The sequence below is a fragment of the Aulonocara stuartgranti genome, assembly GCF_965226115.1.
Source record: "Aulonocara stuartgranti genome assembly, chromosome: 14".
In the NCBI taxonomy this organism is placed as follows: domain Eukaryota; kingdom Metazoa; phylum Chordata; class Actinopteri; order Cichliformes; family Cichlidae; genus Aulonocara; species Aulonocara stuartgranti.
The window spans coordinates 15,941,001-15,960,711 of NC_138950.1; the positions used below are offsets into that span (position 1 = coordinate 15,941,001).

Genomic DNA, 19,711 nt, shown 5'->3' on the forward strand with positions numbered 1-19,711 from the left:
TCACATTCCCCCCCACCCCCAGTGTAGATATTTTCTGCATGGTGTTGTGATGCCTGGTGTCTGCACAGGTGTGATCCAGTGGCCATGTCTCAAGAAAGCTTTTTGTCATTAAGATAATACTGTGTTAACATTTCTCTCTCATTTGTCTTCTGCAAGAGGCAAAACTACTGCAAGTCCTTGTGGTCTAAACCAGTAATCAGCAATCTTCATAATTAATTTCAGCTCATAATGCGGTCGCGTAGGAATGTGTCGTTAATTTCTCTTTGCCCTGGGAGAGATTTTGGTGCGCTTTGCTTTTCATTATGCTTTAAAAGTGTTGAGGCTCCATGATAATGTGCTCCTTTAGAGACAAGACTAACTCTGTGAGAGAAGGCTCAGGTCAAGTTGAGATTTGTGGACGGCTGTAAACACCGTCGACGTTTTCATTAGCTGGGAACTAATCAGTCAGGTGGGGATTGGGGCGCTGCGGGAGCATCGCAGTCAAGGTTAGAGATCCGCTCCAGACTCATCTGTTCGTGTCACAGTTTGGTGTGTTGTGTACTGACATGTCGTTGTCACTCACTCTCAGCTCCTCACTGTTTTGTCCCTGTGGAGCTTAGCAGACGTAGGAGGGAATGGCAGCATTTATTATTCTGACATCTCTGGCCGCACAGACTCTGCCTTCGCTGTGTCTATGTGTGTCAAGCCATTAACGCATACACATTTAACAATGTACAGGAATGTAAAAGGAATGGGATTATCTGTTAGGCAAACAAGCAAGAGTAGGAGAGTCCAGAGCACTGCGAATTTAAGGCGAGAGGAAAACAAGTACAAAAGAGACAGTGACTGCAAAATGTTGTGCAGAAAGGAAGTTCCCTGCAGGACAGGAAGTTTTTGTGGTTGCCCGACTCAAACCACAATACCCGTGTGACTAATCTAAGTCTACACACTTCCCTAAATTCTTTTTGATGCCTCCTTTTTTTTTATGTCATTTCACTGATTCTGTCAGACCAACAACATGGCCCATGTTCCCTGTACCACATTTTTCTTTAGGGTACTGTCTCCCCAGTCCTAAATCTCTTTCTCTGTCTCTTCTTTTTTCATTACAGGATTATAGGGAGGATGGCATGGACCTGGGGAGTGACGCATCCAGTCGCTCCAGCTCAGAGTCCAACTCCAACAAGGTCACACCTTGCTCCCCTTCTCTTGACCTGGCTACTTTAGAGGACTACAAATCCTCCCCCTCTCTGGACCTGGTTACCTTAGAGGACTATGAGGAAGATGAGGACTACCAAGAGTATAAGAAGAAGGTGATAGAAGAGTGGGAGAGTGAGTATGGAGAGGACTATACCTCTCCACAGCCCTCTGGTGAGGGGGACGGCAGAGAAGGCATTGTGAGTGCTGACAGTGCTGGTGAAGGCTACAGGAAGACAGTGAACAGTCGCAGCCTTGCTGAAGAATTCCAGGATGTCAAGACCATCCCGCCCTTACCGGCCCCCAGCGGACGCACCGCCACGTCATCCGCAGCCGTCCCCGATGAACTGAAGCAAAACGGCAATCTGATTTTGCCTAGGAACAACCAGCCCCAATCTCCTGGCACACCGCAGGCAGGCACGGGGACTCCTAAGTCCAGCCACCGGAGCACCAGTCAAGGCAGGGGGAGTCGCAGCAGTGGCGGAGGCAGTGGTGGAGGAGGAGGAAGTGTGGGGACTGTGGGGATAATGCGAGGATACAGAGAAGAGGAAGGGGTAGAAGAAGAGCCTCTGCCCACCATGGACTGGGCAGCCCTGGAGAGACACCTGGCTGGGCTGCAGTGCAGAGAGCAGGAGAACCATAACCTCAACCAAAACCAGAACCACAACATGGGCAAGACCAACTACACCTCAGTGAGTGTGCAAGGATTTTTCTTTTTTGTATGTTATTTTTGGGAGTTGAGATTTTGTCCTCTTTTATCTATGTGTGTCAGAGGTCATCAAACATAGTGCACCGATGGGCAGCTGTAATCCAGCAGTTATCTGTGTCAGACGGACCCAGGAAACATGAGGTCAGGTTAGCTGGAGGAAGGTCGAGAGATTAGTCAGCTAATGTAGCGCTAAGCTATGTGGCCCAGCTCCTATCCATTATGGAAGTCTGTACAGCTGGAAGGAAATGAAGTGGGGCAGCAAAGCAACAGGGTTTCAGTTCATCTTACTTCAGATTCAACTGGATGTCCAAGAAGTACACAGATTTAGCTGAGACAACTTTAAAACTATAGATCTACGACTAAGAGTTCATACTGATGAGTCCTGACAGCATTGTAACAACGATTTGTTGCTGACCTTAGAGAGTTACGTCTGTCTAACCTAATTTCTACAAGTTCTAAAAAAAAACCAGTTGTGGCCATGTAGTGTTTCTACCAGAAGAGGTCAGTGTTGCGTTGACATTAAGCAGAGAGGTGCCGTAGGCCTTTCATGCCTCACCAGCAGCACCAGCAGGAGAGGCTGTCATGATTCACTTACTAATTTATTGCATTACTCAGTTTAAATCACAGTCTCAGCCAGAGCTTCATGGTTTGTTGTCAGTTTATGGGTCCAAAAGGGTGTAACTTTAAAATATTTAGGGTGGGAGTGGGAAAAAATTGTTTAGAGCTGCTAGAGCTCCATCGCCAGTTGTCACAGAGTAAAACTAAGTGAGGGCAAATGAAAAGGCTGGATTGGTGTTCTCTATTGATGTGCAAGCACCAAGGCATTTTCCCCCGATGCGCACACATAATGGCTGCAACCTAGTGCTATTGTGAGTGTGTCGTGTGTGTTGTGCGTCTTTGTTTGTCTCTCCTGGAGGCCCTCTCTGTCTCCCTGAGGCATGTCAGGAATGCAGCGGGAGAAGTGGGGGATGAGCGGAAGGAAAGAGGGAATAAAAGGACAGGAGGAGGACCGGGCAGTTCAGGGCCACATTTGTGTCAATGTTCATTACCTGCTGTCCAGCTTAAAGTGGAAGATCACCTCCTTAGAATGGGAAAAATCTGCTCCTTCTCTCTCCCTGTCTCTCGATCCCCTCAGGCAGTGGGCTGTGATATAATTGACCCGGGTGGAGGAAAATCTCTCAAAAGAGGGCCTCTGTGTCCACATGTAGCTACTACTTTCTCCATGCAGCTGCACAAGCACATGAAATCATGCATATGCTCCTCAGACATTTTGATCTTTGCTTGTGCCTTAGATATGAGTGCATCGAGGCTCGGAGTAGTAGATAAGAGATCAAGTGGTCTTGATGATGATAGTGACACAACATCCAACTATCTCTCCAGGAAAAGCCTGAGAAAAACCGGGCCTCAGATTTCAGTGCTCTAGATAAGAAATTGGAATTAGTGTTGTAATCCCACCAGAGCAGGGAGCAGAAGTGAAACACTGGAAAAGGCAGGAGATATAAAATAATATATCCTGGACAATCCCACTCTGCTTTTGCTATTTCTGCAGAACTATACCCATCAGATTTGACCACATTCATTAAAAACTAATAATAATTTGATGGTTTGGTTCCTTTAATCTTTCATTGTATCTCCAAGCTTCCATATACAGTAAAGGCCAGACTCTGTTAGCAAGCAAAAAAAAGGAGTCAAGTGCAAATTTGACACTCCCAAAAGATATCTTCGGTTTATTTCTGTGTCTGGGGTTGTTCAGATCTCTTAATTCTGAAACCTGCTGGTCTTGGCCAACACTCGGAAGAACAGAGAGACTGGTGCTTTTAAAATGTTGTTAAATATTTAGTCGTCCTGTCAAACAGAACCCACCAGTGAACCAGTGCATCAGCTGGTGCACACAGGGGTGGGTCTGTCTGGTATGTCGCTGGAGGTCCAGTGGGATGGAGATATTCATGCTTCACTTGAGCTTCAAAAGCATCTAAGCCTTCAGAAAAAGACTGGGACGCAGTAAAGTCCACAACTAATAATCTGTAGCGGTCACTTTGTGTCTGAAGACTGGGTTAGTTAATGTGCTGTAGTAACAGAACTGAGTTTTGCTTCTATATATGTAAAGAAATGTGGAAAACATTCAAGTGTCAGTAAAATCAATGGTGCACTGAGTGCACCAGACTGGACACATAGAAGGCTTTTCTGCAAATTTATCCTGCTCAGTTCTCAGTGTCTTTGCTTTTCTGGTAGAAAATTACAGCTGAATAGTTGTATTAGCTACTACTAAGCCGTAGATTTATGGAAAATGTGATGGCTGCACTGTGTTCTATGCCATGAAAAGCTACAGTTATTGAGCACGTTGTTTTATTTCCACTTTATTTTGTATTAAGTCTTGTTGTTGCAGGTGTGTTTACTTAGGGTGTGGCTTTTGGCTCCTGTAATCTCAGCGTCTGCCTTTGGGCTACAGGCGTGGCGTCCGGAGAATTCATGGTGATGAGGGGCCCGGTGGATTTTTCAAAAGTTGTTTCTAATTAAATCTGGAGGCACGTGGCAAAGAGGGCTCCGCAGGGACCTCAAGTACACCGGGGGTAAATTACCTCTAACCCTGCATTTAGCTCTGCACCCCTGAAAGGTGAATGATAACATTAGTCTTCCTATCCGGACTTGAGGTTAAAAAAGCAGAAATGGGCTCGGGCTACATGTATGGTTATCCGCATGCAGAAATTTGCCTGTGTGTTTTCTGAGGTACGTGCTGGAGAAGTATTAAATCTGTGTCTACAGGCTAGTTCTTTTTCAATCTCAGAGTGCACACACCCAGACTTACTCACACAATTTGAAAACACCCCACGGGCAAACTGGCAAAAAAGAAAAAAATATAGGACCTGTGCTGACACCTGCACAAGCTTAAAAGTGCGAGCATGCTCTCTCTCTTTCTCTCTCACACACACACACACACACACACACACACACACACACACACACACACACACACACCGTCATGATAAGGCTGAGGCATTTACTTCATATGTTTCACAGCATTTTGTCAACTCAAGGAAAACCAGTCTATGTTTTACTTTAGCAACATCCTGATTTGAATACTTGACACTGAGTTTGGAAAGCTGTAACAGAAAGTTGTTTTTGGAATCTCTCTCCCCTAACCCTCAGCCTGCCATGCCCCCCCCCCCCCTCCCCTCCCCCCCATATTACTGTAGGGTCTTTGCCTTACAACATAAAGCACTTTGAGGTAACTGCTGTTGTGATGTTGCACTATATAATTAAAATTGAATTGAACTTAATAATATGTCCCGTGAATGTGCTCCATCCTTATGTAAATTCCCAAGAAAATTGCTACAGTTCGCTTCTAAATCGTTGATAACGTAATCATAAATGGCTCATTACTGCATAACTATCAGTATGTGTGAGATTACATATTGCCAACAGTTATCTTAGGACAGATGTGATGATTCACCTTTGCTCCTCCCCAGCTGTCGGAAGAAGTAATAGGGTGATGAACAGAACCTTGTATCGCAAGTGTCGCTCAGGCACACCATATAAAGAGTAAAAAGGCCACAAGCCAGATGAAACTGTACAACTGTGGAGTGCTTTGCCCCAGAAAAGCACTCAAGGGCCGTGGAAAATAAAAGAATGTGGAGGAATCAGAGAGAGGTTAGAGAAAAGAGCAAAGAAAGAGATCGCTTTCTCTTTTTCTCTTTTTGCACTCTGTGTTTATGTACAAGTTCAGCAGTTGAACCATTCGCCAGCCTCCACTAACAACTTAACGACTACCTTCACCCACAACTCAGACTGTGCCACGTATAGAGGGAGAGAGGCGGCGGGTAAAAGACTAAAGAAATTGCAGGGTTTGGGAAGTCACGAGCACATTTATAAAGGCTATAAATAGGTACAAACAATCTGTATAAAGAGGTTGCACTCGAGTTACGTCTTGAATGGGGGAAACAAATCGGTGAGGCCTGAAATGAGCGATAGCTGTAATAAGCAAGAACCTGTCAAAGTGAACAGGAGCTCATAGGACGTGCATAAGTCCAGAATTGTGGTTTGAATAAAAATGGAGGCAGCCCAAATAGGAAAGGATAAAAAATGGTTAATATGTAAATGAGTTGGAGGAAACTTTAGAGATTGGGGGCATGGCTCTAACCAGGTGTAGAGAACTCGTGGTGGAGCACTAGTGTCTGGTTCAGCCTCCATGGCTTAACACTGCTCCAGCACTGTGTTTGAGTGTGTGTCCATGTGCAGATACCCGCTGAAACATGCCCAACCCTCCACACACCAAAGCTCGTACACACACTCACTCATTATACAACTCACTGCACTGTCTGTGCTTTAAAGTAAAGCAGTCTTCTGTCTCCTGTCAGTCCACACATGCACAAACTCAGCTCACTAAATCATATCAAAGGATATATTTGTATTCTCATAGTATCCTGAAAGTCTGCCAGTGCTGGCAGATGCTTTTTTTTTTTCCTTTTTTCTTTTTTTTTTTTCCGTGGAATATTTTTCATCTCAGCTTAACCTTGGATTCCTCACAGCAAGTCGGGCATTTAACTCAGGTAAAGAAGAATCTGATCAGTTTGTAAAAGTGTGCTCTGTTTCCAGCTTCTCAGACTTTTCCGTGTTTATACATTGTGATGTGGAAACAAATCTTTCATGCACAAAGTTGAATGAGTTGTTTGGAAAGCAGCTTGAAGTGTATTTATAACTGAGTGCACGACATACTTCTGCTGGGAGATGTTGTTTTTTGACTTTGTGCGTTGCTCAAAAAGTTCAATATTTTGAGTATAGAACCAGAACAGAACCAGATGCACATCCATAGATCTCATTTTCCTTTGAATGAAGTTGTGACCCTTTAACAAAGAGCAGGTTCATGCTGCCTACTTTGTTGCCCCTTTTTTTTGGTCAAAACACAATGTGCTGCACACGTGTGTTTGAATTCTGTTTTAAATAAGCAAATGTTTGCACCATACAGCTGCTTTGAATGAAGGGGCAGAGAAAGTTTTGTGAGACACAAAGCCCTGCTAAAAGAACTAGCCACGACAAAAAGCCAGGCAATCAAAAGCTTTATGTTGCCTCTGGATAACCACGTCTTCTGTCTGCTCTGTAAACACAGAATAAAAGACTGAGATAAAGTGCAGACGGTTAATGCATTTCACCTGTGTTATCAGTGGGCTGTTTCTTTTTCTTCTATTTTTTCCTGGTGAAAGAGGAAGGGAAGCTGACAGAAGCAAAACACAAGAATAAAGTACCTTAAATGGGTAAAAATCAGTGATTCACAAGAACAGTCAGTCAGTTAGCTCTAACACTAATGGTGATTCAGCTTGTTCATTCATCCTAATGTGCCTCTTGGCCGACTGTCTACTGAGTAGGCCCACACTGACCCCACACCCTCAAACATCCAACGACCGGTGAATAAGTGAAGTCAGTTTGACAGTTTAGTTAGTCTGGTATACCAAAATCAGATGTTTTGCTGCTTAGATTTATCTACCTGCAAAGTCTACGCACAAAGGCAACACAAACATCGGAGATAAACCACACGTTACTAAGTTCAAGTTTCTTAGACGGCATGCATGGGAGTGGTGCCTAAACTGCTCTTGTCTGGTGTCAAAGTACAGCTTAATGAGCTGCCTGATAACATCTCCACAGAACCAGTAAACTGACACAAAAACACCACCTATGTGTATTTATAACAATACTGTGATAGTATAGATGTGGCTAAACTGACAGAGACGGGCATCCCATCTGGGTACTTAAAGTGGAAGCACTACCAGTTTGGTTGATGATCCAGAGAGTGATGTCACCCAGGCGAGCAAGCAGGAACTAGACAGAGGCACCGCTGTGACTGGAGATAAATGGCACTTTTAGGTGGAAATTCACAGCCTACAGCTACACATTCCTCTGCCTCTTCTGTCTCACACTGATGAACTCACAAAAGCTCACGCGAGCACACCCTTCCACTGATTTACTCACTCGTGACTCACCACAGTGTGAGAAAGGTGGATAAAATGCAAAGTCAAAACCTCTCTTCAGCATGTGTTATATCCTATCCGGCATGGAAGTCAGCTTAGGCTCTGACTCGTTTTACTACACTGCTGCAAATCTTCACCTTCTCCCCTTTCCCTCGCCGTTTAAAACGTCCCCTGTCCTTCACTACTGTTCCCACTCCCATTCCAAGCTAATTGTTTTCTTCCTCTAGCTGTCAGGAGGCATTATAGCCTAATGTTTTCACACAGCCAAAGTAACAGCAGGACACCATTTCCCCCCTCCTTGCTTGGTTCCCCCTCTCCACCCTATATGAAAACTATCAAAGAGAGGCGCAGGCTGTGAGTGGCAGAGCGTGCTGTGGAGGAAATAGAGGTTTATGTAGCAGCGAGGAGATGGCCTCCAATGTCATAGCTTTGTGTCAGAATGCATACAACACAGCCACTTCAGAGCTGAGCCGAGTACACACATACACTACACACAGGCTGGCTGTATAAGTAAAAACAGGGCTGACGGAGATAAAAAACAAAAAAAAAAAAACAAGGTTTGCTTTAAGAAAAGAGGGTGTTTTGCTCCCAGTAAAGGATTGAAAACTCCTATCCATCACCTATCCATCTCTGGTCAGAGATGGATGCACATATACAAAGAGACACGTAGTAGCCTGTGTTTCTGTGCATTTACATGGGTGGAGCTGAAACATGAAACACTGGTCTTCTCTGCTCCTAATTATAGAGCGTGTGCTTGGGTGTATGTGTGCATGTGTAAGAGGTAGAGATGTGGGCTGTAAACGAAGTCTAAAAATACGAAACGTGTTTATTCACGTCTGCAGAAAGAGGCAGATTTTAAAAAAGAGGTTTTCTGTCTCCATGGCTGTGTGTTATCTAAGCTGTTAGTCTGTTCATGTGAGAGACAGAGAAAGAGATATTGTGCCAGGCCATGCTGAGATCTTCATCTGTTGCTGGAGAGCACAGAACATTTTCATCCCTTCACATACCGACAGCAAAAAAAAACAACATTTCATCAGATTAAGGGAGGGCTGCAGCTAATGACTGACCTGCTGATAATTTTCTAATTAAACACTTCATTGTGAAGGTTGTGAAGTTAAAACAAAGAACAAAAATAAAGTTTGAGCCTGTGGTGTCCCTAAAGCAAAAGATGACCTCTTTATAATGCTTTTTTTAATTGCTCCAACCAACAGTAAACATCATCAGCCAAGACAGAGGCAAGTAGAAAATCAGTAGCTAAAAGTGGGGGAAGGTTTGGACATTTATGCTTTTCCAGTGTACATTACAGCAGTGCAGTGGTTAGCGCTGTCACCTCACAGCCAGGACGTTCTTGGTTTCAGGATGGTTTTTCAAGGACATGCTCGTCAGGTAGACTCAAATTGGCAGTGGGTGTGAGTATGACAGTGTGTGGTTGTTTGTGTTTCTGTGATGGGCCAATGAGACATCCGGGGTGTATCCTGCTAGGATATTCACTCATTCAAACTCCAGAGTGACTGACTGACTGGAGAGATTCACAGAGAGCATGTTTACTTTGTAATTGGATTATGGCAAAGCTGGCTACAATAGATCTAGAGCAGGGGTGTCAAACATAAGGCCAGGAACACAAATTGGCGCTAGGCATCAGATGTGACTCCAATGTGGCCTCTCTCACCCCTGTAAGTGGTCTATCCTTCAAGCTCGGGTCCTCCACCAGAGGCCTGGGAGCTTGAGGGTCCTGCGCAGTGTCTTTGCTGTTCCCAGGACTGCGCTCTTCTGGACAGAAATCTCAGATGTTGTCCCTGGGATCTGCTGGAGCCACTTGCCTAGCTTGAGGGTCACTGCACCGAGCGCTCTGATTACCACTGGGACCACTGTTACCTTCACCCTCCACATCTTCTCGAGCTCTTCTCTGAGCCCTGGGTACTTCTCCAGCTTCTCATGTTCCTTCTTCCTGATGTTGCTGTCATTCAGTATCGCTACGTCTATCACTACGGCCGTCTTCCTCCGCTTGTCTACCACTACTGTGTCCGGTTGGTTAGTCGCCACCACATTGGGGCGACTGTGGCTCAGGGGGTTGGGAAGGGTATCTGTAACCGGAAGGTCGCTGGTTCGATCCCCGGGCTCTCTGTCCTGGTCGTTGTGTCCTTGGGCAAGACACTTTACCCTACTGGTGTTGGCCAGAGGGGCCGATGGCGCGATATGGCAGCCTCGCTTCTGTCAGTCTGCCCCAGGGCAGCTGTGGCTACAACCGTAGCTTGCCTCCACCAGTGTGTGAATGTGAGAGTGAATGAATAGTGGCATTGTAAAGCGCTTTGGGTGCCTTGAAAAGCGCTATATAAATCCAATCCATTATTATTATAATCAAAGTGGGCTGTATGTGGCCCACAATGTAAATGAGTTCATCACTGGTCTAGAGTGAGGTAGTCATCAATCAATAGGAATTAATCGAGCTAAATGGCTGAGACAATTATTTGCAGCTGTTTTCAGACGAGGGCGATCGTGGCTCAAGAGTTGGCAATTTGTCTTGTAATTGGAAGGTTGCCGGTTCGAGCCCCGGCTCGGACAATCTTGGTCACCAGTAGGTGAAGACACTTCACCTACCGGTGATGGCCAGAGGGGCCGATGGCACAATATGGCAGCCTCACTTCTGTCAGTCTGCCCCAGGGAAGCTATGGCTACAACAGTAGCTGCCTCCACCAGTGTGAGAATGAATGAATAGTGGAATTGTAAAGCGCTTTGTGGGTCTTGAAAAGTGCTATATAAATGCAATCCATTATTATTATTATTATTATTATTAAAATAATAGATTGGTCAGATGAGATGAAAAGATCTCCACAGGGAAACACTGGGAAACATTGTCCTCTAACACAACAACAACCCAAATCATAGTAACGATATGCTCTTAGTGAAGAACTACCTCCAGAAGACCAAACTGAACATTACTAACTAGTCTGGACTAGTTAGTAATGTTCAGTTTGGTCTGCCCCCCTCCCCCATATTTATTCTAGACTATTTTGCACACACCCTTAAGAGAGGGAGGTTAGAAAATCTGTTCTTTTCTGTGTTTTCAAGCCATCTTTTTTGCTTTTGCCATTTTCTATCTGCTGCCAAGGAGACATACCATGCCATAGTTCTGTCTCAGCTGCTTGTTATTCTCTGTGACTCACAACTGCTGTTTCATAATGGACTTCATCATTGCACAAGTGTAACTGGTGGTCAGTTAGTCATTTAGTTCGCTGGTATTTGAATGTTAATGCACTGATGCGCCTTTAAAAATGCAAGGCAAATATTAATACAGGCTAGTGATCACAGCAGGCCCTGTCTTTCCACCACAAACCGTAGGCATAGAGTCCTCATTAGAACAACCTCTAGTGGCTGGTCGTCCACACACACACACACACACGCACACACACGCACTCCTTGGCCTTCCAAATCAGTTCCTCCCTGTCAGAGTGAGCTCATTACCGCCAGAATCTGGCCCTCACACTGAGCCAACCTGCTTTGCTATGCAGTGTTTTTACACTGGCACAAAATGTCAGCTCGCTAAAAGCATCTGTGCTCCTCTCTTCCCGCTGAGCCAGAGGGAGGGGGCGAGGGGGGGTAGCAGAGAAGGAGCACTAGGGGGAAATGAGGGGGAAGATGGAGAAAAGTGGCAAAAGAAATCAAATGTAGTTATGCTGAAAGGCCAAAGACAGAGAGGAAGGAGGGGTAGATGGCACAGCAGATAAAAAGAGAGAGGACAAGCTGTTTGTCGGAGAAAGAGAGGAGGTGTCATAGCGTGCTTGAGACTCATGTATTTTCCATGAGCTCTGCAGAGTGTTACGGGACATTATTTCCCACCTACAGCACCACTTCCTGTCTGCTCTGTATCCCACTAGTTACAGAAGAATGAACAGCAGTATTATTCACTCAGTGATCATTTACTTATGATGAAGTATTCACTCCTGCTGTTTTCCTGTACAGATATGCCCACATCGCAAAGCTAAATACACACACACACACACACAAGTGTTGTTTTGATGTGCAAAATGAGATGAGGAAAAGAAGAATGAGCGAAGAGTCCTCAGTGTACACAACATACTCTCGCAGCAAGTGGCACACACAACAGCAATTCCCTCTGCTCTGTGCAGGCATAAATTACATATGACTGTTAGAGTTTACATTAGAATCAGCAGGCAGCTATTGTATTTTAGCAGAAAGTCACTGCTGGTGGAGATCCAGTGAGTTAGTTTTAGCATCTCATAACGTGGCCAGTGAGTGGGAGGCAAAACTGCAGTCTGCCCGACTCAAGTTAATAATTTTTGTTCTGGGTTTTCTTTGTGGTGTTTTAGGTCACTTACATAATCACAGCTTTTTAAAACTTTGTTTGTTCTGTGTGCTTGTTACTCTCTGTGTATATAATTGTGTGTGTAATTTGAGAGTGGGGGTCTTCACAGTGTGCAGTCTGGATGGAGTCTGATATTGTTTCTTTTCTTGGTGTGAATAAAGAGATGCTCTCTCCGTCTCCACCTGTGCTGTGACTCAGATTGTAACCTTGACAACCCTGTGAAGGTCAGTGGGGGGGTGTCTTCAGACAGACTGCTGCCATGGTGATAGAGGAGGGGAAAGGGGATGGCTGTGGATTCCTCTATCAAAGCTAGGCTCGTGATGTTGGACATCAAAGTTGTTTCACTGCTTTGTAGTGTTGGCTGGATGCATATACTTGTGCAACAGAGAGTGAAATGACTACATCTGTATTGGAAAACACAAGAGCATCTTGAGGCTCCACATACTGGACTGAATCAAGTCATTGACTCATTGCTTGTGGGAAGTTGTTTCATGCTGATGTTCTTTACCTGTGGAGCCTAAACATAGGCTCGCACTCATGGTTTCACTTAAAATGAATATGTTATACAAAAGTCAGTGAGAGAGAAGTTCAAATTCTGACAAGCGTCATGGGAGCATCATCCATCCACCCATGCATCCATCCATCCACCCATGTATCCATCCATCCATCCACCCATGCATCCATCCATCCATCCATCCATCCATCCATCCACCCATGCATCCATCCATCGGTTCAAAACAATTCTTCTAAATTTAAATATATTTTACTGATTTTTATTTTTATTTCTTTATATATTTATTTATTTATTGCTACAGGGCAGAAAGTAACTACCAAAGCAAACCTACAATAGCTGTTCAGTTTTTATAAAGTTCTGATCAAGCTGCAACCTATTCTAGGGCTGAAAAATGAATCTGTGTGCTGAACATTGTACTTTAAAGCTGACTCCAAAAAGCAAGCCAGTCTCCACACAGACTGTTATAATTGCCAGCCTAAGAGCACAAATAAATACGTTTATGCCCAAATGCACACCAAAAACTGCCTGGGTTTCATTACAGCTGCACATTGAGCACATTTCTATATCTTTTTTTCCACTCTTTTGAATTGTATAACAGCTTAAAGTTGTTTGCTTTAATGCACATCTGGAAGCTGTACTATACACTATAATTTGGGATGTCCTGACCCTCTTCATATTTAGCCACTTTGAGCTTGTTTAATGCATGCTTGTAAGCTTAAAAGTGCTTTTATGAGACCCATTTGGTATTCTATGAGAAAAAAACAGGTTTATCATACAAAGATAATTATATCATCGGTGAGTGTCACAGTATGGGCGCTCTTCCAGCCCTCCCCAGCTGGGCACCGTGCAGAAAGCTAACCCAGAGCCAATGATGCGCAGGCTTGAGCAGCGAGATCAGAGCAGGGAGTTCATCGATCCACATCCAGGTCATTAAACCCAAGAGTGGTCTTATCGGAAAAGCAGCATCACCCAACAAAGATCAATATCGGATAGAGAGATTTGGCCTGGAGGACGGATGAGATAACAGGGTTAGTGAGTGGCTAGCTACCTTCCCACAAAAGACAAACATGAAACTTGAAACAGATGCATGTTGCAACGGCATGAGAATCTCACATCCTCCAAACCGCTGTTGGAAGTTTTTCCACTTCCTCTGATGGGAATGTTTATAATGGAAGAAAGCAGATACTTACTGTAGAGTCCAAACAGTTCTGTAGCTTCAGTATGCTGGTTTGTGTAGTTTAAAGCTTAAAATGACTATTTTAGAGTGTTTGTGCAGTCATTTTAAAGTAAATAAAAGTGGGGTTACAGTAAAAAAACGAGAAGAACACATCCATCTCACTGGAATTAAAAACAAATAGATGGAGATAGAGAAGGTAGAGATTATCTGAGGAGGTTGACCTGCATGTGGATTATAGACCGGCCATCTGCCACTGTGGGATTATAATCTTACAACGAGGGAGAGAATGACAATGAAGGGAAGCTGAAGATGAACATGTATACTTTCACACAGTGAGGCAAAAGTCACAAAAACGTGTGCATAAATTAAGCGAGAGACACACTGCTTCACTTTAAATAAGGAATGTTTGGGGAGGAATAACTAAATAAGTGAATGATTTGTGTCTTTTCAAACATTCAGTGCCAGCTTTTGATACTTTCAGCTTTCGCATACTTTCTGATTACAACACATTTCAGGTTGAGCTTTTATTCGGTGCCACTTTGTGCAACACACATGCAGATTAAGATAAAGGTTAAGGAATGAAAGTCTCTCCACTGCCCTTGTCTTTGGTCCGCTTTCCGTATCTGGTATGACTTTATATAAAACAGCTGAATGACATCCTGGCCCGGACCCACACCACCCGCACCCTCCCTCATCCCTTTTCCACAATCCCCTCTCCCCACTGGGCATACATTCAGCCCCACAGCTCCTCCCCCTTTTCAGTCCAAAGCAGACAGAGAAAGGCGAGCGGGAGTGTACTCTGCTTTTCACAGCGTCTTTCCCTCCCTCTCTTATTCTCACACCCCTCCTCCAGTCTCTCACTCCCCTCCCTCTTTCAGCTTTGGGGAAGCAGCGATCAGACCCTGCCCTTTTCTGTTAACAAACAGACAGAGCAGAAAACAAGCATAAAGAGACAGAAAAGCAGAGGGTGAAGACTGAACTGACTGACAACGAGAGGCAAGCAGTGGTAGTGACAGATTTTTCTGAGTTTGGATCAAACGCTGAGTGGGATCGCTCCTCTCTTCTCCGTTGGAATACCACTGCAGGGCTGGGAATCTTATCCCAGTCCCGCTCCTGTTCCTCCAGCTCAGGCAGCTCCGCTCTAGGATGCTGTGAAGGATGGTCCACCAGGAAAACTGTTCGTACCAGGTATTTGTCTGACCAAAATGACACAACAAACATTGCTGTGCTTCAGCTGGCAGTCTTACAGGCGCAAATTGATGATGATTCTTTTTATTTTGTTACGTGTAGCGTTTTATAAATCGTAAGTTTTCCCTACAGTGAAGCTTTAAATGTCACATTTGAAAATAGGACACTCAGCACACATGTGCAGGACTTGTGTGTCACTACTGAGACTCAGACCTGTGTGGGAGTGTTGCTCTGTCTTTTGCAGTTACGTGATTGTGTTGTGAATCTGATGGCTGTCTGGTTGCTAAGAGAGAACTTGACTCCAGGGAATAATGTCCTAACTCCCATCCACCTCCTCGTCATACAACCCCCATAACATGGAAGCATGAGTTTTGCATGGAACTGCAAGTTTATATTCTCACAACTAGCCGCTGTAAAGGATTTTCAAAGCTGTGAGATTCATATAGCGGCGCAACAATATTCGTTGTATGGTGCAGAAAACATTGTGATAAATATTTAAATGATAATGCGTGGAGGGTGTGATTGTGTGTGGATTCATGTTTATGGCCGTGTGGGTGACCCTGGTGGGACATGTGACAGCAGTGTCCCACTTTATCTAACTAAGAATTGGGAGAAATGAAGCATCTGTGATTAAAGGCAAGCATCACATCACAGCTGTGCATCCGGTTTTCTATAACCAGCTCTTCTCAGGAAGAAAATCTGCAATGCAGTGAAGATGGAGAGTGGAAACAAGCAGAGAGGTAGATGAAAGGCACAAGAAATGAGGGGATATGCCGGGGGAGGCTGCGAGGAAGGAAAAGATGGAGCTTCTTTGATGAGAAGAAACAAGTGCAGAGAGTCCCAGAGAGATGGATGGGCCTTGTGGGTGTACTTAAAGTGTTTCATCAACATGTAATATGGAACTTCAAGATGAAAACTCCATATTCTGTCCTTTAACCGCAACATTTTGCATTTAGCTCAAATTCACTTGCATGAAACCTTCAGCTGAGTTGATCAAGCGTACTCCCAAGCGGGTTATTAACAGTTCCCAAATGCTCAAGTCTCTACAATTATCCACATTTGTGCAGTCTGATCTCTTGGCTGTTTCATGCAAGTGCTCTGTATTCTTAAGATTATCTTATGGAATCAACAAACTGCCCTTAAAAAGATATAATATTTGTATTATTCCCTATGCGTCCTCCACATATCAGTATTTGCGTGTCAGGAGGGTGGATTTGTGCTCGTGTTGGGTTAGGGAGCAGTTGTGTAATGGGATAAGGATTTCCTGCCATGTTTGTGGCAGATAAAGGCTCGATTGAGTGACTGAGAAATGGCAGGAATGAAGGAAAGAGCACAAGATAACCAGAGATGCCAAAGGGATAGTGGAGATGACAGATGAAAGACAGAGATGAAACAGTAAGAAAATTGACACCTCTGGCTGAGCAAAGTCCAATAAGAAGTGTGCAGACAGCAATGACGAACAGTCTTCCAAGGCAACTATAATAGATAATACACATGAAAAAAAATAATCATAATCATCTCCAGTAAAGAGGAAGGGAAAATTAAGGAGATGTTAAAAAAGTTAAAAGCAGAGATGGCTTTAATGTGGCAAAAATACTGGAAAAGAGCGAGATGGAGAAAATAAGAGAAAGAATTCGAGCGGTAAGCGGAAGAAGAGGTTCAAGCTCTTCTGATAACAGCTACTCTCTAGAGGCCTCTCAATTAGACTGGTAACCTGGCAACCAGCAGGCAGACAGCGCCCCTCACACACACAGAATAACACACACACACACACACACAGAGGGTTGGTAAGTAGCAAAGGGCAATGGCGAGACAGGATTGAAGAGAAGGAAAGAGTGAGGGGTGTGATGTGACATAAAATTGTCAGAGAGTAGATGAAGTGGAAAATAGAGAGAGGTCAGTGTGGCCATGTATGTGCCCATCTCTTTTTTTAAGATCAGCATCAGTGTTTTGTCCTGCTTTAAATAAGGTGTGGTCCTCTGTGTTTGGAGGTTAGCAGTTTAAATCCTCTTTTCTTCCCTTTGTATTCCCCACATACCATATCAGGCAAGCTCCCACTTAATGTCTGATACCATTAGCCAATTAGGAGGCAGGCTGACCCTGGGAGAACAAGAAAAGCAGCCATTTAACCCGCAGTCATCTGAAGCCATCAATCGATTAAGGTTCTAGTTAGTTTAAAGTCCAAAAAGAGGAAAACATTGTCTCTTTAATAACCAATCATCTGCTAGATCTCCTTTATCTCTGTGCTGCACTTCATTTCATTAAGTGTTTAAGTGAGCCAAAAGCACGCAGACCCTCTGTGTGTTTACTCGAGTCTGAGGTCTCGGTATGCCGCCCTGTTTTCAGATTCTCGTGTAAATCTATAAATCTCGCAGCGCCGTATTGCTGTCAGCAGCAGCAGCAATAACCAGTAGGGTGAAGGGTGATGGGGAGGTTTATCAGCTTGGCCACAGTGTGTCATCCTGGGCTGGAGGAATATTGTCAGCTTGCCAAGGCCTGGAGGTGTGGGGGGGCACACATGAATGCTGAGTACTCCTACGCGTAGTATTTGTATGTACATATGTATATTTATGTTGGGGCTACATGAGCTCATGCAGTTTTCCAAGCTTGACTGGAAAACGATGGAGAGAGTTCAAGTGTAACTGTATATGAGGTGTGGCCTAATGAATTATAAATGAGAGTACAGTGCCGTAGATCGCACTGGTAGATCATTCCAGCCTGACAGAACCAATCGATAAGTTGATGCAATAAGCAAAAATCTATGGAATTACTGTCAATATTGTTTTCCATAGTACACTAGGCCATAGACCTTAATACATTATGTTTGTATAACGTAAGTGAAAGGCATAAGTTTACACAGAGATAAACATATGTATTTAAACTTATTCCCTTTTCTCTGCTAATACTAACTTGAGCTTTATGTGCTTCTTTTCAAGCTTTTCAAACTTAATGCACAAGCATGTGATGCTGTACAACTTCTTTCCAGTGCTCATGTTGCTTGTTGGGCATGTTTCTGATTTATTTTTTAATCAGTCCTTTAGCAGTACTGGCCCTAAGTCCAGTAAATAAGTAAATAAGGCTTAACTTTTGGACTTTAGATGCATTTTGGTGCAAAGCAGAGGTCTGAGTCATTGTCGGTTTTAAAGCCTTCTTGCTGACAAACATCCCCCATGGGGTAATGTCGTAATTACCCAAGCCAAGATGTGGTCCTGATATATTTATTTGATTCACAAGCACAGTGTTTCTTTGTAATGTGGAAAAACTGACACTGATAGTTCAAAACTTCATTTGTTTTTCCTAAGACGTGTCGAGCTCTTCATCATGTGTTTTGGATTTTTGGATGTGGACGTTTTCAGACCTTTTCTTTGTAGCCCGTGTGGAGGTTTTACTTGTGTGGCCCACTTGAGATCAAATTAGGTTGCATGTGGCCCTTGAAATACCTTTCGATTTATCTGGCTGACCTAAATACACCACTGTTTTGGCAGGTTATACTGTAGGTCACACTAAACTCAGGACAGAGCCAACACATAAAAGGGAAATGTTATGAAATTATATTGAAAAAAATACTAAAAACTTTTGTGCATATCGTATTATTAACATAAAACTCATAACTCATATTCCCTTGCCTATATGGACAGGAAGATCAGAAGGGAAAATAAGTGCATTTCTTTCCCTAAAAGACACCCAGACCGTATCATTTTTGGATTAATTGCATTGCATCATGATGTATGTGCCTGGGATTGCATGAGTTTTGAGTTCCTTAACATCACTCTAACAGTATGTTTAATGTTGTGCAATTTACCAGAATTGGAGCTCCCTCAAAAGCATGCCTCAGTGTGAGTTTTGCAGACTTCCCGATGGGCTGCCCTGTGTTCCTTTCACAGCCCAATTTGTTTGGAACACAGAGCATCACCATGGAGAAATTCTTACCACGTTGCTATGGTAGCAGACCCCGTTCTTTTCCTCCTCTTTCCAAAATAAGATCAGATGAGAATATGTGGCGTTACTTTCAAACGTGTCAGTAAAACTGGTATGATAATGACATACAGATATTAGAAAGATGATAAACAGTAAAGATGTGATTCTACAGCATGTGCACAGGCATGCGTTTGTTACTATTATCTTTGTGAGGACATTGGAATATTATGTATTTCCTAAAGCTAAACCTTTATCCTAAAGCCAGGTCTTACCCCTTCAACACACCTTGTGAAGTGTGTCAGAAAATGACGAGCAACCAGACTGTCCTCACTTCCTGCAAGTGTCCTCACCCCTAAGTTCTCAATTCTGTATTGGTCCTCACAAAGATAGATATACAAGTACAGAAACACACATAGCGCCACTGGCCTTGGATCCCAGGCGTACAGGAGGTGCCAGGAACCCTCTCCCACAGTCACCCTCTGTTCACTTGGAACAATAAGCCTTTCTGTGTGTGTATGTGTCTCTCTGTCTTTCATACTCGCTCTCACAGCTGACCATAAAGTCAAGTCATCACCTATACTAGAAGAACTAACTTGCATGTGTGCAGCCTCGTGTGTGTGTCCTAAATGTAGCTTAAAGTACCCACAGTTCACTTCGCCTTTGAACTGTCAGTAGGGAATGTTTGCACTAGTGAGTGGATGTGCGTTTGTTTGCCTCCTTTGACTAGGTAGACCAGGTAACCAATTCC

The 19,711-nt window shown here is 43.9% G+C and overlaps 1 protein-coding gene across 6 annotated transcripts in view; it reads left to right on the forward strand.

The window, feature by feature from the left end:
* The window catches only part of schip1 (schwannomin interacting protein 1), a 240,246-nt gene that overhangs the window by 194,906 nt on the left and 25,629 nt on the right, over positions 1–19,711 (forward strand). For 4 of the 6 annotated variants that reach the window (XM_082503656.1, XM_082503657.1, XM_082503659.1 and 1 more), the window contains one exon: positions 1,089–1,865. In XM_082503656.1, coding sequence (XP_082359782.1) covers positions 1,089–1,865 — 777 coding nt within the window. Of the gene's footprint in view, positions 1–1,088; positions 1,866–6,242; positions 6,430–14,659; positions 15,046–19,711 lie in introns of those variants that run through there. The other 2 variants (XM_082503660.1, XM_082503662.1) reach the window with 2 other exon arrangements.